The sequence below is a fragment of the Chelonoidis abingdonii genome, chromosome 1, assembly GCF_003597395.2.
Source record: "Chelonoidis abingdonii isolate Lonesome George chromosome 1, CheloAbing_2.0, whole genome shotgun sequence".
Lineage (NCBI taxonomy): Eukaryota > Metazoa > Chordata > Testudines > Testudinidae > Chelonoidis > Chelonoidis abingdonii.
This window is the reverse complement of record NC_133769.1, coordinates 334,743,964-334,760,934: the sequence shown is the minus strand read 5'-3', so window position 1 is coordinate 334,760,934 and position 16,971 is coordinate 334,743,964. Positions and strand designations below refer to the sequence as shown.

The 16,971-nt window shown below is 43.0% G+C and overlaps 1 protein-coding gene across 1 annotated transcript in view; it reads left to right on the top strand.

Moving 5' to 3' along the window:
* RNF17 (ring finger protein 17) overlaps positions 1–16,971 on the top strand; it is a 232,475-nt gene that overhangs the window by 35,037 nt on the left and 180,467 nt on the right. Inside the window, exons 8-11 of the mRNA XM_075066159.1 lie at positions 2,254–2,334; positions 6,843–6,943; positions 15,142–15,313; positions 15,936–16,012. Coding sequence (XP_074922260.1) covers positions 2,254–2,334; positions 6,843–6,943; positions 15,142–15,313; positions 15,936–16,012 — 431 coding nt within the window. The remainder of the gene's footprint in view (positions 1–2,253; positions 2,335–6,842; positions 6,944–15,141; positions 15,314–15,935; positions 16,013–16,971) is intronic.

Sequence of the window (16,971 nt, the reverse complement as noted above, 5' to 3'; positions counted from 1 at the left end):
TTTTACCTCTGTTTGCTGTAACTTTGAACCTAAGGCTAGAGGGGGTTCCTCTGGGCTATATGAATCTGATTACCCTGTAAGTATTTTCCATCCTGATTTTACAGAGATGATTTTTACCTTTCTTTTCTTTAATTAAAAGCCTTTTTTTCTTAATACCTGACTGATTTTTCCTTGTTTTAAGATCCAAGGGGATTGGATCTGGACTCACCAGGAACTGGTGGGGGAAGGGAGGGTGGGGGGATGGTTAAATTCTCCTTGTGTTAAGATCCAAGGGGTTGGATTAGTGTTCACCAGGAACTTGGTGAAAAAGCTTCTCAGGGCTGCCCAGGGAGGGGAAGGTTTTGAGGGGACAAAGTGTTCCAGACACTTGAAATTTCTGGATGGTGGCAGGGTTGCCAGATCTAAGCTAGTAATTAAGCTTAGAAGTGTCCATGCAGGTCCCCACATTTGTGCCCTAAAGTTCAAAGTGGGGGAGGAACCTTGACAATGCCCCATCCCCTTCCCCTCTCCAGCGACTGCTGTACACTGCGAAACAGCTGACAAGCGGGACAAAGGTGCTGGGGGGAATGGGCAGGATTTGATTGGTGGAGCCGCCGGTGAATGGGAGGAGCTGTCTGCCAGTGGGTGCTAAGCACCCACTAACTTTTTTCTGCAGGTGTTCCAGCCCTGGAGCACCCATGGAGTCAGCACCTGTGCACCAAACCTGTAGGTTTTTCAACTCTTTTTATTACTGCTATTGCATTTCTTGCTGCTTTCTGCTTCTCAAGGCCAGAGGTGCCTTCTTGGATGCATATAAACAGGGTTTGCATCCTTCTTCAAAATTATTTTGTGCATGACTGGCAGTTTTTCCCAAACCTTTGAACACATCTGTATATTTCTCTACTTGCAGCAAGTTGTATTCTATATTAAATAGCTTGCATACGAGTCCCAATTGTTGACTTGATTACAGGCTCAGTACTGGTTTTCTTTCTCTATCTAGCCCTTCTGCAGAATATTTTTTCACCTTTCCTTATATTGACTTTTGTCAGTGTGTGTTGCTTTTTTGTGGATGTTTCTTTCTTGTCCTGCTGTGCAGTGACCTTCTGCACAGTGTCTGTTATCCGCTTTGATTAATGTTTGCAGTTGCAGTTTCGCGTGTTGTGCTGCTTTGCAGATGTTTGTGTTGTGCTGCTTTGCAGATGTTTTGGCTTTTTCCAAAGTTAAGTCTCTAAATAGATGCTCCGATAGCTTTGCATTGTTACACCTGCCATCAGCCTATCTAATCAAGGAATCTCCTTGAGGCCTAAAGTTGCAGCACTGGCTTTTACTCTTCAAGTCTGTGTTGTAATCCTCAGTTCCTTTCCTTTTCCACATAAGAATAAAAAAGGAACACAATCTTTCATAAGTTTCATGCTTTGCAGGAAAGCGCTGCTAGGACTTTCTCAAAATCTTCACTGTCCTCAGGGGAAAGCTAGAAGCTGTTAAAAAGGTGTATAGCTTCCTGACCAACTACGGTTAGCAGTAAGGTATTTTCTAGTCTCCATTCCAATCTATTTCTATCACATATCACACATCACCACCACTACCACTGTTTAAACTTCTTCCTGTCTCATCCATGCATAGGTGCTGGCTTCCTCTGGACCTGGGGGGTGCTCAGCCCCCCCGCTCAGCCCCAGGTCCCGCCCCCTTTCCCCACCACTGTCCTGCCTCTTCTTGCCCCCACTCTGCTGCAGGCCCTGCCCCACCCCACCCCTTCCCTTCTCCCAAGTCCTCACCCATGTTCTGTCCCCTGCTCTGAGTGTGCCCCATCCCTGTTCCTCCCTGAGCCTCCTGCACATTACAAAGGCATGCAGGAGGTGCTGGGGCGGTGGGGGGGAAGAGGGAGTGGATCCGGCTGCTGGCAGGTGGGAGGAGGGAAGCTGGCTGCCAGTGGATGCTAAGCACCTGCTAATTTCTTTTCCATGAGTGCTCCAGCCCTTGAACCACTGTTCTAAGAGCTTGGATTCACATATGCAGTCCCCTCCAGGAACTGTAGTTGCTAAGGCAACTGCTTTTTCTTAGCTGGCTGTGCAGTGCATCTTAGCGTATAGGTATTTTTAAAGCAGTTTGTATCATTTATTCATAGAATTATTTATTGCTAAGTCCTAAATGGATGCATAATGTTTAATATGAATGAGGTCCTTCCTCCAAGGTTTGTACAAATTCTGAAAATGTTGTCAAATATTTAATTGTTTTAATAATACAAACAGTTTACTATTGTAACTTTTCCCCCAGGACAATAAAACTGAACAAGACATTGATGAAGCTTTGTGGATAACTGCTTTTAATCTTGAGCGTTTAAAAACTGCAGAGAAGGTAGGATAAAGAGATACTTGGATTCAGTGTGAAATGTTTCAGATTTCATTTACTTTACATCAAAGTTTCCTATTCCTGTAGGTCATATTGGAATTGTTTATCTTATCACAAAAACATTCTGTATCTGCCCTTGTCATTATCTTGGTCTGTGACCTTTTGGTGTCTCTCCTACCCTCTTTGGCTGCTGTTGCACAATTTCTGTGGAGTTGGATCCTTGTTAAGGCCCTGATTAGGTAAAGTACTTAAGCCTATGCTTATTTTAAACCTATGAATAGTCCCCTTAACTTCAGTGGGACTGTGCATTTGCTTAAAAGTACCTGTTTATATGTTTTATTGGATTGGGGCAATATCTACCATTCTCTGTCACATAAGCAACTCGGTGGTTAATTTCCTTGGGTTTTTTTGTGCTTCCTTCTGAACTTGAAGATGGGTATGTACTACTTTTCATAGGCAGTTGAGGCAGTATTTCCCTAAACAAAATAGTCAGATCAAATTTTGATTTACATAAATCAAAATGTGCATGTTCAGAATACAGAAAAGAAAATGTGGAAGGAGAGATGTTTGGGGGCTTATTCCTTCACCCTCTCACTTCCCTGGTCCTTCTCGCATGAACAGAGAACAACAATACCCAAAGTCCAAAGGTGCAAACAATTCCATGTTTATTGGGGTGAACTATCAGCAAGCATGATTTCCTTCTTCAGTGTCCCCCTTCCCAGCTCTGACACCACAGAGCCTCGCCTGTGTCCCTGTTCCCAGTCCCTGTTCCCATTCCCCACCCCTTAGCGAAACGTGGTTCCAATTCCCCTACCCCCATTCCCTGTTCCTGTTCCCTCCTTACTTCCTGTTTGACTGCAGACTGTATAGTAAAACTTGAGTTCTGCTTAGCTATACCTTAACCAGTCATTTTACTGAAATTTAACTAATCAATCCTAACATAATTATTTAACCAATTATATCCCACCACCTTAATTGGTTTACACCCAACAAAATTAATTATACAGCAGACAGAAACAATCACAGAACCAGCCAGAGATTATATAGACAAACAATAGGGAAGTGGAGACTACAGTGATTGAACAATACAGAAATGAAGATTTCACATCCCAGCTATTGATAAGTGAGTTCTTGCCAGAGAGGATGGTGTTAAACTAAGTTTCCTTTTACATCTTCTAGGCTCTTCCCTTTCTCTGGCGGTGATAGGAATATCAGGACAGGATTGTATTCCTAACAGCCCAATAGCACCTTATTTCAGTGTGACTGGTTTGGAATGTGAGGATGTGACCATACGCTTCCCAGTTTATGGCTGCCTCTGCTACTTAGCTGAAGGCTGTAGCCTAAGAACAGGGCCCCAGACTGTCGCAATAAGAGAAGGCCCTTACACAGACAGGCAATGATTTTGATTCTTTCTTTTATACCTCTATAACTAGCTTAGTGATAAGAATACACCTAAATTCTTAAAGTATAGGTCTTTGCAGACAGGCCAGAATATCTGTAGCCTAACGGGAGGCTTTAAAATACTGGGTAGCTGACTATACATTTATGGGAAGATTCTGGAAAATATCCTGTGGACATATAGTGAAGTCCTTTCCCCCAGAATTTATCTTATTTAACAGATAATGCTTTTGGATTAGTTACAGAAAATGTTTGAATTTCTGCAATTTTTTTTGTTAACCATGCACAAATGTGGCTTAGGCCTAGTCTGCACTTAAAACTTGACATAGCTTTGGTGCTAAATTAGGCTGAATTGTGCTAAGTAACTTTTAATTCCAAATAAACATCTGTTCCTATCTGATAGTAAAGCCTTGACAGCAAGTATAGGTTAATAAGGTAGTATGAGCTCTGTGTTTCTACCAGGCCTAGCACAACGGGATCCTGGTCCCTGACTAGGACTCATAGGTGCTATGGTACTATAAATAATTGAAATGTTTCTTAAAGTAAGCCTGAGGAAGTGGGGAGAATTTGAACAGACATGTCACTCTCTGATTGGGCCTGAAGCTGCTGGTTGAATAGGGCAGACAGTTAACATCCAGGGGACTTAAATCAGGACTGGCTCTAGGCACCAGCAAACCAAGCACGTGCTTGGGGCGGCACATTTTCAGGGGCAGCATACTGGCCATCATTTTGTTGTTTTGTTTCAGGTGGCAAAAATCTAGAGCCCGGTCCTGGCAGCAGCATCACGTTGTGCAGAGGGGTGCCCTGGGGCTGCTGCAATTCGTGCCAAGGGGGAGCAGCTCCCACACCGTGTGGGTTGGCTAGGCATTCTGCAAGCAGGGGACACTCGGGCTGGGGGCTGCCTCGTGGGGCACACGGAGCCGCCTGCAGGTGCCACAGGGCAACTGCTCCCCAGCGCCACAGCTGGGGCTGGGCAAAGCGGCCCGAGCTGCCCCCAGACTGCGGCAAGGTGGCCAGAAGTAGCAGCAGCAGCGGCGGGGTCATAGAGGGCGGGGTTCTGTCATGCGGGGCCCACGTCCTGCTCTCCGGGGCTCCGCTCCCTCTGGGGCTACCCTGCCCTGGCTCCTCAGCCTCCTGCCAGGGCGGTCCCCCGGCTCTGGCCTCCTGGGTCCCTGCTGGTCTTGCAAGTGGGAGCCCTGGTTGAAGGGACTCTGGGCTGAGGCATGGCCCGGGATCCCTGCTGCTTACCCCAATTCTGCCAGTGCAGGACCAGCTGGAGGCAAGGGGGGGAGTGGGCAGAGTCAGCACTGGTGGGGGAGTCCAGGGCTGGGGCAGTAGGGTGTCCAGGTGAGGTGTGGGGGAGAGCCTAGCACTGAGGTGGCAGGGGATGGGGCACTGGTGGGCGGGGGTGAGAGCCCAGGGCTGGGGTGGAGGACAGCCAAAAAATTTTTGGGGGTGGCAAAAAACCTAGAGCCGGCCCTGACTGAAGTATAAAATATTGTGTGAACTTGAGAAGAGCAAAGAATGACTGAATAGCTATTAGTGGAGTTCACACTTCATTGCTCTTAGAATCATAGAATATTAGGGTTGGGAGAGACCTCAGGTCATCTAGTCCAATCCCCTGCTCAAAGCAGGACCAACACCAACTAAATCAGTAGTAGGATTCAGACTCAGTTTGCTCATCTGAATCCTACTACTCCGCCACCCATGGAAGGAGGACAAGGTACTAAAAGGTAAGGACCTTGTCCCTACCCCTCCGCCCAGCACAAGGCCCATCAGCAAAATCCCAGGCCTTGTGGGAACCATTCTTTTTAATTGCATTAGAATGCAGCCACAGCCTGTTAATTTTGTAACATTCCATTGTCAAGCTGGGCCTTAAAAATCTCTAAGGATGGAGATTCCACCACCACCTTAGGTAACCCATTCCAGTGCTTCACCACCCTCCTTATAAAATAGTTTTTCCTAATATCCATTCTAGCGCCCCTCCCCCCCCGCCCACTCCCCTCCGCAACTTGAGACCTTTGCTTCTTGTTCTGTCATTTGCCACCACCGAGAACAGCCTAGCTCTATCCTCTTTGGAAATTCCCCCACCCTTCTTCAGGTAGTTGAAGGCTGCTAGCACATCTCTCACTCTTCTCTTCTGCAGACCAAATAATTCCAGTTCCCTCAGCCTCTCCTCATAAGTCATGTGCCTCAGCCCCCTAATCATTTTCATTGCCCTCCACTGGACTTTCTCCAATTTGTCCACCTTCCTTCTGTAGTGGGTGGGGGACCAAAACTGGACACAATACTCCAAGTGGTGGCCTCACCAGTGCCGATTAGAGGGGAGTAATCAGTTCTCTCGATCTGCTGGCAGTGCTCCTACTAATACAACCCAATATGCTGTTGGCCTTCTTGGCAACAAGAACACACTACTGACCCATATCCAGCTTCTCGTCTACTGTAATCCCCAGGTTCTGTTCTAGACTCTTTGCAAGCTACATTTGGTTTATGGTATTGAGGTTTTTTCTGCAGCCATAACAGCTAGAGATTTACTTTATTTTTAAAAAAACTGAGATTCTGGAGAACAAAATAGTAGCTTCAAAGAGGTGATTGTATAGCATGTGGGTGCATACCAGCTATTTCCAAACACTGTTCCCTACACTGGTGTGCCTCTTTTCCTCATCTCTTCATCTCTGTGAGCGTGTCAACAACACAAAAATTGTACCTCTTTAATTATACTAATTATAGTTAAAGCAGTACAATTCCCCTATGTAGGTGAAGTTACATCAATATAGGTGCTTTATACAGGTATTAAGGTATTTTATACTGCTATAGCTGCATCCACATTATGGGGGTTGTACTTGTGTGCCTATTTTGGGGGGTGGGAGGGGAGATCATACACCTAACTGAAATATTCTACCAGTACAGAAACTGTGTATAGATCAGGTCAACAGCTTTAGTTCTTCTAGATTTGTTTATCCCGCAATGTTCTTTGTGGTCACTCTGACTCTGAAATGTGTTTGTGTGATTCTAATTGTTGCCTCTGACATTTATAAATGACTGTGGCTTATTATTTTGCATTAATAGGATGAATGATTAGGCATTGATTTAGTTATCTTTTAAAAATGAAATAGATGCTGGGATATTTGGAATCCAAAGTGAAGCAGGAAGAAGACAGTATTGTAGACATTATGGATAAAAAGTTTGATGATCTTATTACTGCTCTTCAGTCAAGGTAATGTGACATTTTTATATCATGGACAATCCAAACTTGTATTACATTCAAAACATAAGTTAGTTAACTGGAAATATTGGTGTCTTTAATGTAGATATTTCATAATATCTTAATTTATTAATCTGTCCAACCATGAACATTTACTCCTGAGGGAATTCTGCTCCAAAAAAAATTAAATTCTGCACACAATATTTTAAAATTCTGCAACATTCTGCAAATTTGACAATAAATAAACATGGCTCCTGCATAGCAGTGGGGAGCACAGGCCATTGGCTGCATTGAGGTGGCAGATCATCCTGAAGCCCCCACCTCCAGCAGTACAGGGACTTGGCAGTGAGGTTGCACCCAACCCTGACATGGTGCAAGGGCCGGACCTGCCCCAGAAATACCCAGGGTCCTGCTCCTCTGCGTGAGGCGCACTGTGTGTGGGTGGGCAGGCTCAGCCCAGCAGGATCCAAGTGTGAAGGGTCTTAGTGTGGTGGGGGATCCAGGTATGGGTTGAAAGTTTTCTTTGTGGGGCAGTCTGGGTGTGGGTGGCTCAATGGGAGACATGGATGCATGGGCTCATTGTGGGGTTCTGGGTGCAGGACAATGGAACTCTGCAGGGGATCCAGGTGAAGATGATTGGGGGTCAGAGGTGGGGTCTGGATATGAGGGGGTTCGGAGAGGGGTCCTGCTGCTGAGGGAGTGGGGCTTAATGGGATAGGGAGTCCAGGTGCAGCTGGTTGGGACTCAGTTGGGTGGGGGTCAGGTGTGGGGGATTCATTGGGGGGCGGGGTCCAGGTGTAGGGGGTAGGGCTTGTCAGGGTGAGGATTTGAAGGGCCTGCTTAACAGCAGAGCCTCAGCTGGCGCCGAGGGGATGCCACATGCCCTCAGTAATTTTTGTTTTTCATATGGTCTCTTACATTGGAACTTTCCTGTTCTTGCTAGAGAACTCATTGGAAGATAGAATGGGACATGTTATCTTAAGAGTGAAACTTAAGCGGCAACTTTCTTAGTCCTCAGTTGAAGTGTGTGGAAATATCCAAGGGCTGGAATGGAGATACTTTTAAGCATGTGCTCAAGGATAGCAAAGAATTAAAAAGCGTATTTCCAGTAACAAAAGTAGTTCTTTGAATAGTATCCCTTTGAGTGCTCCACTCTAGGTGTATTCGTGACTCTATGCCTCAGATCAGAGATTTTAGGTAGCTGTGTCCATTTGGTCTGCACGTGGATAGCTTGTAGGCACCAATTCTCAAGCTCCCCTAGTGGTGCCCACTGGAATACGGGAAGGCAGTCTTCAGCTTCTGTAGCCAGGCATTCTGATCCACCAGGTATGTTTGAGGAACAGGAAGCGATACTAGACAAGGGAGTTTTCACAAGACTAGACAAACATTATTCCAACAACGAACATTTCTTCATTCTCTCCTAATTAAGCAGTCATGTCTCCTCCACCAACCCTGGCAGACACCTTCAAACAGTTTCAAGATCTCATTAAGAGAGTAGCAGATTTGTTACGAATTCCACTTGAAGAAGCAAAGGAGTCGCAACACAAGCTGCTCGGCATCCTACATCTGCTTGCAACACGTTCCCTATCAATGAGGCCTTGCTGGACCCAACAAAAACAGTATGGCCAAAACTGATTTTTATCTATCCTGGCCCCCAATGTTTTTTTGATAAAATGTTTTTTGAGGAAAAAACCTGTTTAAAGATAGGTTTAATTAAGATCCGTTGTAGCTCAAAGATATTTCATCATGGAATAGGGATTATAAATTCTAATTCTATAGTATGAGACAATATAGTCATGTAATGTTTAAGAAAAGTTTTTTGTAAATGAGTTCCAATAGTTCATGGATTAGGGACCCAATCTTACAGGGTTCCAGGGGCTTCTGTATAGATTTTTTTAGGTTAATCTTTCAGTCTAACCAGTGGGACTCAGTGCTCAGTCTGGAAGATACCTTCAAATAGGCTTGGTTTTGCAGTTCTCAAACTGTGGATTTGTGTCTCCAGAGATAATATGCTTGTCAACAGCAAAAATGTTTTTAAATAAATAATATATAGAAGGTGAGAAATAACAATCTCAATCCTATTCTCCCTCTGCAAATTTGTGTGGAGTCAATCCCTTATTTCTCTCTAAAAGTGCAAAGTTTCTAAAAGTTCTATGAATAGAAGATTGTTGGGGACGGAATAGATATGGAAAAGGAGAAGTCTGGAGATAAATGAGAGAAGGGAGGGACAGGCAGTAGAAACAAAAGTGAAACTGTTTGAGCAGCATATTCCAGAAGTCTTGAGGTCTTTCTGAGTGTAACCTTCATTGATTTGAGATCTATCATACCATTTCCTCACTAGAAGGGAAAACCTATAATGGCAGCAAACCGTAAAAGAGACCCAGTTTGGCAGTAATATCCTGTACCTGTGGGTAAGACAGGCATGCATGTAAAATGCAAAGAGTGCAACAAAGAAATGCGAGGCCTCGTTGCCCAAATGAAACAACATCATGAGAAGGGTTCCTTGGGGGGAACTGCATTGAAGATCATGAAAAGAACATGTCTGAACATGCAGGAACTTCAGGTTGGTAAACTTTATTTCATACTTCTTAAGGATTGCCTGTCTTCCTTCTGGACTATTCTTGAATTCTCATGTTTGAGCAAAAAAGAAAGATAGTTTTATTCTATGGTACTATCATTTTAGATGCAGTTGTGATAAAACCTAAATATCTGAAATAAGAAGATCTTCCTTTTACAATTTCACCTTTAAAGTTGTACTGAGTGTTAGTGAATGCAATGAGTAGTACTAAATGAGCAGTATGGTAATAATAATTAAATAACTGCATTGACTTATTTTGTTTAGGAGAATCCGTCCTCAACATACAGGATTCTGAAGACTATCTACCTTCAAGATCACCATCATTTTCTATAGTTTCACTTATCTGCCAACGATAGTGTTTCAGTCACATCATGTATGTCACATAGCCACAGTATATCACCTGTAGTAAAAAGGGGGGAAAAATCTCCATCGTCCAGAAACAACCGTAGATAAGTTTGTGATAAGAACCAACAGATTACGAAAAGAAGTAATTGATGAAAAAAATTGCCTGGTTTGTTTATGCAACAAAGTATCCTTTCCATATGATTGAGAACCCACACTTCATTAACCTGGCTCAGTCATTAAGACCAGGATACAGTCCACTCAACAGGGCTGTGTCACAGGCAAATTACTGGATAAAGTGTATGAGAGAGAAATTGAGCAGTGTGCAAAAGATCTAAAGGGTGAAATTGTTAACTTGAGTCTTGATGGGTGGAGCAGTGTCCGCAATGATCCTGTTGTATGAGCTTGTGTGACAACAGAAGAAGGGAGTGTCTTCCTTACAGAAACACTTGATACATCAGGAAATGCACACAGAGCAGAATACTTACAAGAAGTAGCAGCAAAAGCTATAGCAAATTGTGGGAAAAAATTCAAATGTCTTGTATGCTGCTTGGTCACAGACAATGCTGCATATGTATCCAAAGTGAGAAGAAATTATTTAGAAGAAAGTCCCAAGCTGCTAATATATGGCTGCAGTGCTCATTTGATGAACCTCCTAGCCAAAGACTTCAGTGTTCCAGAAATAAAGGCTAACGTTGTTGAAATGTCAAAATATGTCTGTGACAACCACTTTGCAGCAGCTGCTCTGAAAAAAAGTGGGAGGAACCAAGCTAACTCTCCCACAAGACATGCGATGGAACTCAGTAGTGGACAGTTTTGATCACTATATATGAAGAACTAGCCTAATGTGATGAACAATTCTGTGAAAAAACAGATGGCACTGTCACAGCCAAAGTTCTCAACATTGGGTTTAAGAGAAATGTTGAATACCCTGAAGCCTATTTCTGTAGCCTTGAACAAAATGTAGGGAAATAGCTGTTTATTGCTGATGCTGTTGAAATTTGGAAGGAATTGAGTGAGATCTTAAAAAGAGAAAAATGCAATGATGGAGTTAAATTACAAGCATTAAAAAAATGAATGAGACAAGCACTATCTCCAGCTCTCTTTCTTGCAGATATTCTCAGTGCTCAGTACCAGGGTCAAACCTTAACTACTGAAGAAGGGGAGTTGGCTATAACATGGATATCAGCAATCATCCCTTCATAATGCCAACTATAATAAACTTCAGAGCTAAGGGTGAACCATTCAAGAAATATATGTTTGCTGATAATGTTTAAAGAGTCTCACCAGTGAACTGGTGAAAGTCACTTAAGCGCTTGGATTCACAGACTGTTGAAGTGATGATCTCACTTTTAACAGCCAGTAGCTTCTTCTGCTGGTTGTAAAATATATTATTCTTCCTATCGGACTAATTCATTCCAAATTGAGAATCCATTGCGACCTGCAAAGCAGGAAAAATTGTTTTTTCTTTTCCAGATTATGACAAAAGAAATGAAGGTGAAGATGCTGAGTTCAGCTTGCAAAGCCAAATTTTAAGTTTCTCATGTGACGCTGACAGTCCAATTTTAAATTTTTGGTTGTTTTAACATCTTCTATTAAATAACCAACCAATCATTCATTTTCCTGATATAGCTGTAAAACTAATCTGAAAAGTTTTCAAAATAAATCACTTTAAAAATGTATAGTGTGTACCTTCTAAAAATGAAACCTACATCTATCTCTGAGTTTTGAAGAATATGTATTAAGGTTATAACAACCAACAAGAATTCACTTCTTTTATGTAGAAATCCGTGATTAAATAGTCTTTCTGACTAGTGATTTAAATCAAATCCACCCTCATGGCGGTCATGGCAGCCTTCCTACGGAAGCAACAGGTGCAAGTATTCCCGTACCTAGACAACTGGCTAATCAAGGGCCAATCTCGGGCCCAATTGAGGACCACGTGAGTCTGCTGTGCATGACATTCCTCAGGATTGGCCTCATTCTGAACATGGCAAAGTCAACCATAACCCCCACTCAAAGAATAGAGTTCCTCAGAGCCCTCCTAGACTCTGCTCTCGCCAGGGCTTTTCTTCCAGAATCTTCTTTCCTCACCGTGAGTGCCATCAGGGAGGATTTCAAAAGATTCCCGACCACTGTGGCATGGAATTGCCTAATACTGCTCAAGCACATGACTGCTTGCACGTATGTGGTACAGCATTCCAGTTTGTGGCTCCATCTCTTTCACACTCATTCCTCAGGTCCAGGAGTCCCTCTGGTGGTGGCTCAACCCACGAACAGTATGTGCAGGAGTACCCTTCTCCAGACCTCAGCCATCGCTGTCACTAGTCATAGATGCGTTGGTGATGGGCTGGGGAGCACACCTAGCCAGACTCAGAACTCAAGGTCTCTGGTCCCAAGCAGAATTTTCACTGCATATCAACGTCAGAGAGCTGCATGCGGTGCGCCTTGCTTTCCAGATGTTTGATACCCATCTACAGGGCCAATGTATATCGATATTGACAGATAATACCACAGTGATGGTCTATATAAACAGACAGTATGGTGCTCACTCTTCTACCCTGTGTCAAGAAGCCCTCAAGCTGTGGGACTTCTGCATCACCCACTTGATAACACTTGTAGGCATCGTTTCTTCTGGGCTCACAGAACGAACTGGCCGATCACTTAAGTAGGTCCTTTCATGGCCATGAATGGTCTCTCCACCCAGATGTCCCGATCCCCATTTTTTTAAAAGTGGGGATCTCCCCAGATAGACCTGTTCGTGACACGGCACAACAGGAAGTGTGAACAATTCTACTCCTTCCTGAATCACAGCCCAGGCTCACTCACCGACCCCTTTCTCCTTTCATGGAAGGGGCACCTGCTGTATGTATTCCTGCATTTCCCACTCATCCACAAAGTCCTCTTTATGGTCTGATGAGAGAAAGCATCACAATTTTGATAGCACCAGCATGGCCCCATCAGCACTGGTTCATTATGCTTCTAGACCTGCCAGTGGACATGCCGATAACTCTTCCCCTGGTTCCGGACTTGATCACGCAGGACCACGGTCGCCTCCAGCACCCCAGTCTAGAGTCTCTACGCTTCACAGCATGGAAACTCCATGGCTGAACCCGTTAGTGCTTGCATGCTCTGACTCAGCGAGGTAGTCCTTGGCAGCGGAACCTTTCCACTTGCGCCACTTATCTGGCTAAGTGGAAGAGATTTTCAATTTGGCCTCTACAGAAGGACATTCCTCTGTTGCATTAATACAGGGGCTGGCAGTATCGTCAATAAAGGTGCACCTGCCCGCTATTTCGGCCTTCCATCCTGGTTCAGCTGGTCGGTTAGTATTCGGTAACTCTGTGGGTGGCCGCTTCCTCAAGAGGCTAGATAGACTGTACCCTGAAGTAAGACAGTCTGTTCCCCAGTGGGATCTCAAGGCTGATGGGCCCTCCCTTTGAGCCCCTAGCAACATGCTCTCGTCTTTATCTTTCTTGGAAGGTGGCAGTCCTAGTGGCTATACTTTCAGCTAGGAGGGTGTCTGAGCTTGAGGCCCTGATGTCCAAGCACTCTTACACTGTGTTTTATAAAGACAAGGTACAGTTGCGGTCGCCTCCAGCTTTCCTCCTAAAGGTGGTTTCACAGTTTCGTGCAAATCAGGACATCTTTCTTTCAGTGTTCTTCTCTAAGCATCATGTCACTGACTGAGAACACATGCTCCATTCCCTGGATGTCAGACGGGCATTAGCCTTCTACATTGAATGGACTAAGCCATTTTGAAAATCGACACAGCTCTTTGTTGCGGTTACTGAGTAATGAAAGAGCTTCCTGTGTTGCTCTAAAGGATCTCCTCTTGGATCCTGGCTTATATCAGGGTGTGCTATGACCTAGGAAAGATACCGGCACCAGCATTAACAGCACACTCCACAAGACCACAAACTTCATTGGCAGCATTCTTTGCTCAGGTTCCTATTCAAGACATCTTCAGGTTCCTATTCAAGACATGGTAGTCTAGTTACACTTATGTCGCACTACGCTATTACACAACAGGCTAGAGAGACAATGCTGCATTTGGCAGAGCGACAGTTCAGTCTGTGACACTGTGAATTCCAACCCCTCCTAGGGACTGCTTGGGAGTCACCTAACTGGAATCAACATGAGCAGTCATTTGAAAAACCGGTTACCTACCTTTCATAACTGTTGTTCTTCGAGATGTGTTGCTCATGTCCATTCTAAGACCCACCTGCCTACCCTCTGTTGGAGTACCCAGCTAGGAGGAACTCTAGAGGCAGCAGGTCGGCAGGGACCTATATACACTGCCATAAAGGTATGACTCTGTGGGCTCCACAGCCCCTAGACTTGCACACACACCTGCTTGGAATGGACATGAGCAATGCATCTCAAAGAGCAACAGTTATGAAAGGTAGGTAACTGGTTTTTCCCACTTCCATAGTCTTCCTCAAGAATGTTCCAGTCACAGAAATATGCAAAGAAGTGCCTTGGACAACTGCTCACACATTGACTGTGAACATTATCAGTCTCACACGACTCAGCGTCCGATGGCATGTCTGACTCCTCTGTCTTAGCCTCAATATTAGACTCAACTCTGAGGCCCCATCCCTCTATTAGGAGTACTGCTGTCAGAGTCATTTTGAGTGGAGCACCCACAGGGACATTACTGAAAGAAGAAAGGGTTACTCACCTTGTGCAATAACTGTGGTTCTTCGAGATGTGTGACCCTATGGGTGCTCCACTTTCCATACTCCTCCCCTCTGCTTCAGAGCACTTAACAGTGAGCCCTGTAGTAGAGAAAGAACTGAGTGCATTTCACTCATACAGCACTACATTGCCCTGGGGCAAAGAACAAGATGGGGAGAGCACATGTGCAGGCGGAATGGGCACTGCTTCCTAAAAATCTCTGATCTGAGGTGCAGGGACGCGAATACAACTAGAGTTGAGCTCCCACAGGCAAGCACATCTCGAAGACCCACACTTGCTGTACAAGGTGAGTAACTCTTTCTTCCTTTTTTGTTTAAATGTTTTTCTCCAGAGATGGCCCCTGCTAAACAAATAACTCTTTTTAATGATTTTACTGTAGTTCACATTAATTCACTCAATTTAACATCTGGCTTCATTCTGCTGATGCTAGCATGCTAGGAAAATCCAACTCCAGTGTGAAAGTATCATCTTTATTTGTGGCAGGGTTGTGACACATTTATGTTTACAGCTTTAGTTCAGTCTGTACTATTGCAAATACTTACGGATTACTAGAATCTGAAAATAATCTTTCATTTTGTTTCTAATATAGGAAAAGGAAGTTTCATGCAGAATTAGCAAAGAACACAGATAATTATGTAGCCAACATCATAAAGGCTAAGCAGTGCATTGAAGAGAAGAGAAACAACTTGAATGGTGCCATGAGGCTAGCAAAGGAGTTAAAAATTACACCTTCATTAAGAACCTGTTGTGATTTGAAGCAGGTAGTTAAATTAATCCACTGTAAAATCTTCTTTGAATGGATTTGCCAAACTCGGTTTTTTACATTTACTCTTCTGGCTGAAAGTTTTAAGCTGTTACTGTGATCCATCTTCCTTTTTGTTAATATTTCAAGATTCACTTTGTTACAGTAAAACATTTTATATATTTTTTTCAGACTTCTGAACTTGATTCTTTAAATCATGTCTCATTATGGCCTTGGAGTTTGTATGTGGTTCATTTAAGTTCCACATTATTTTTCGACTTTGTTGCCTCTGATCTCCCAATATTGTGCAACCAATTTATTTTTCGTAATCTGGAGGCCAGTAGTATAACCCAAATAGTATTTTTAAATTCTTGCAGCCAGGGCTTTGTATCCACACAGATTGAACTATGGACCTCTCCTCCATTCTATCAGGTCCTGTTTAGGTTAGCCAGGCTTAAATTAAGTTGCTTGCTCACTGTTCTGGTTCAGAATAAAATTAGTTATTTCTTAAATTTTATGTTCAAGTGAAGTGTCTTGTGCTGATTGTCCAATACTGGAGACCGTCTCCTGATATGAGATCTCTTCATGTATCTGATGTTTATGTAATAGAAAATTAAATTGCTATTTTTTTTTAATTTGAGGTTATTCATAACTTAAAGTTGGCAGTTGAGGGTGAACTCTCAAGGGTGGATACTTTGAAGGACAGAACACCTCTAAGGTAAATTATTCAAGCCTGAGTTACAGTAGAAGGTAAAAACAATGACGAAATGGTATTTATGCATCTAAAGTAGTAAACTGATACTCTTATTTTTAATAATTTTAATACAAATTAATATAATCAGAAATAGAAGAAATGGACTTGTCTTGAGTAATTTGTGTGATAGATACAAAAAATGCCCAATAGCGCTAGTTTGAATCATTCTTCTGAAATAAGCAAATAGAAAAGTACACGTGAAATCGATTGTATTAAAATCCTGTGAAATTGATATTACTGTTCTGTAAACACAAGTGTGTGCATTTCAAAAGATATTAGCAAACTTTCACCATGTGTAAAACATAAATAATAGGGCTTTCAAGCAATTAAAAAAATTAATTGCCATTAATTGCACTGCTAAACAATAATAGAAGACTATTATTTAATTATCTTTTTGTTTTCTACATTTTCAAATACATTGATTTCAATTACAACACAGAATACAAAGAGTATGGTGCTTACTTTATATTTACTTTTGATTACGAATATTTGCACTGTAAAAAAAACAAACAGTATTTTTCAATTCACATAATACAAGTACTGTAGTACAATCTCTTTATCATGAAAGTTGAACTTACAGATTATAGAATTATGTACCAAAAAAACTGCATTCAAAAATAAAACAATCTAAAATTGTAGAGCTTACAGGTCCACTCGGTCCTACTTCTTGTACAGCCAATCGCTCAGACAAACAAGTTTGTTTACATTTGCAGGAGATAATGCAGCTGCTTCTTTACAACATCACCTGAAAGTGAGAACAAGCATTCTGATAACACTGTTGTAGCTGGTGTCACAAGGTATTTACATGCCAGATGTGATAAAGATTCATATGTCCCTTCATGATTCAACCACCATTCCTGGGGGCATGCTTCCATTCTGACAACGGGTTCTGCTCAATAACAATCCAAAGTAGTGCGACCGAG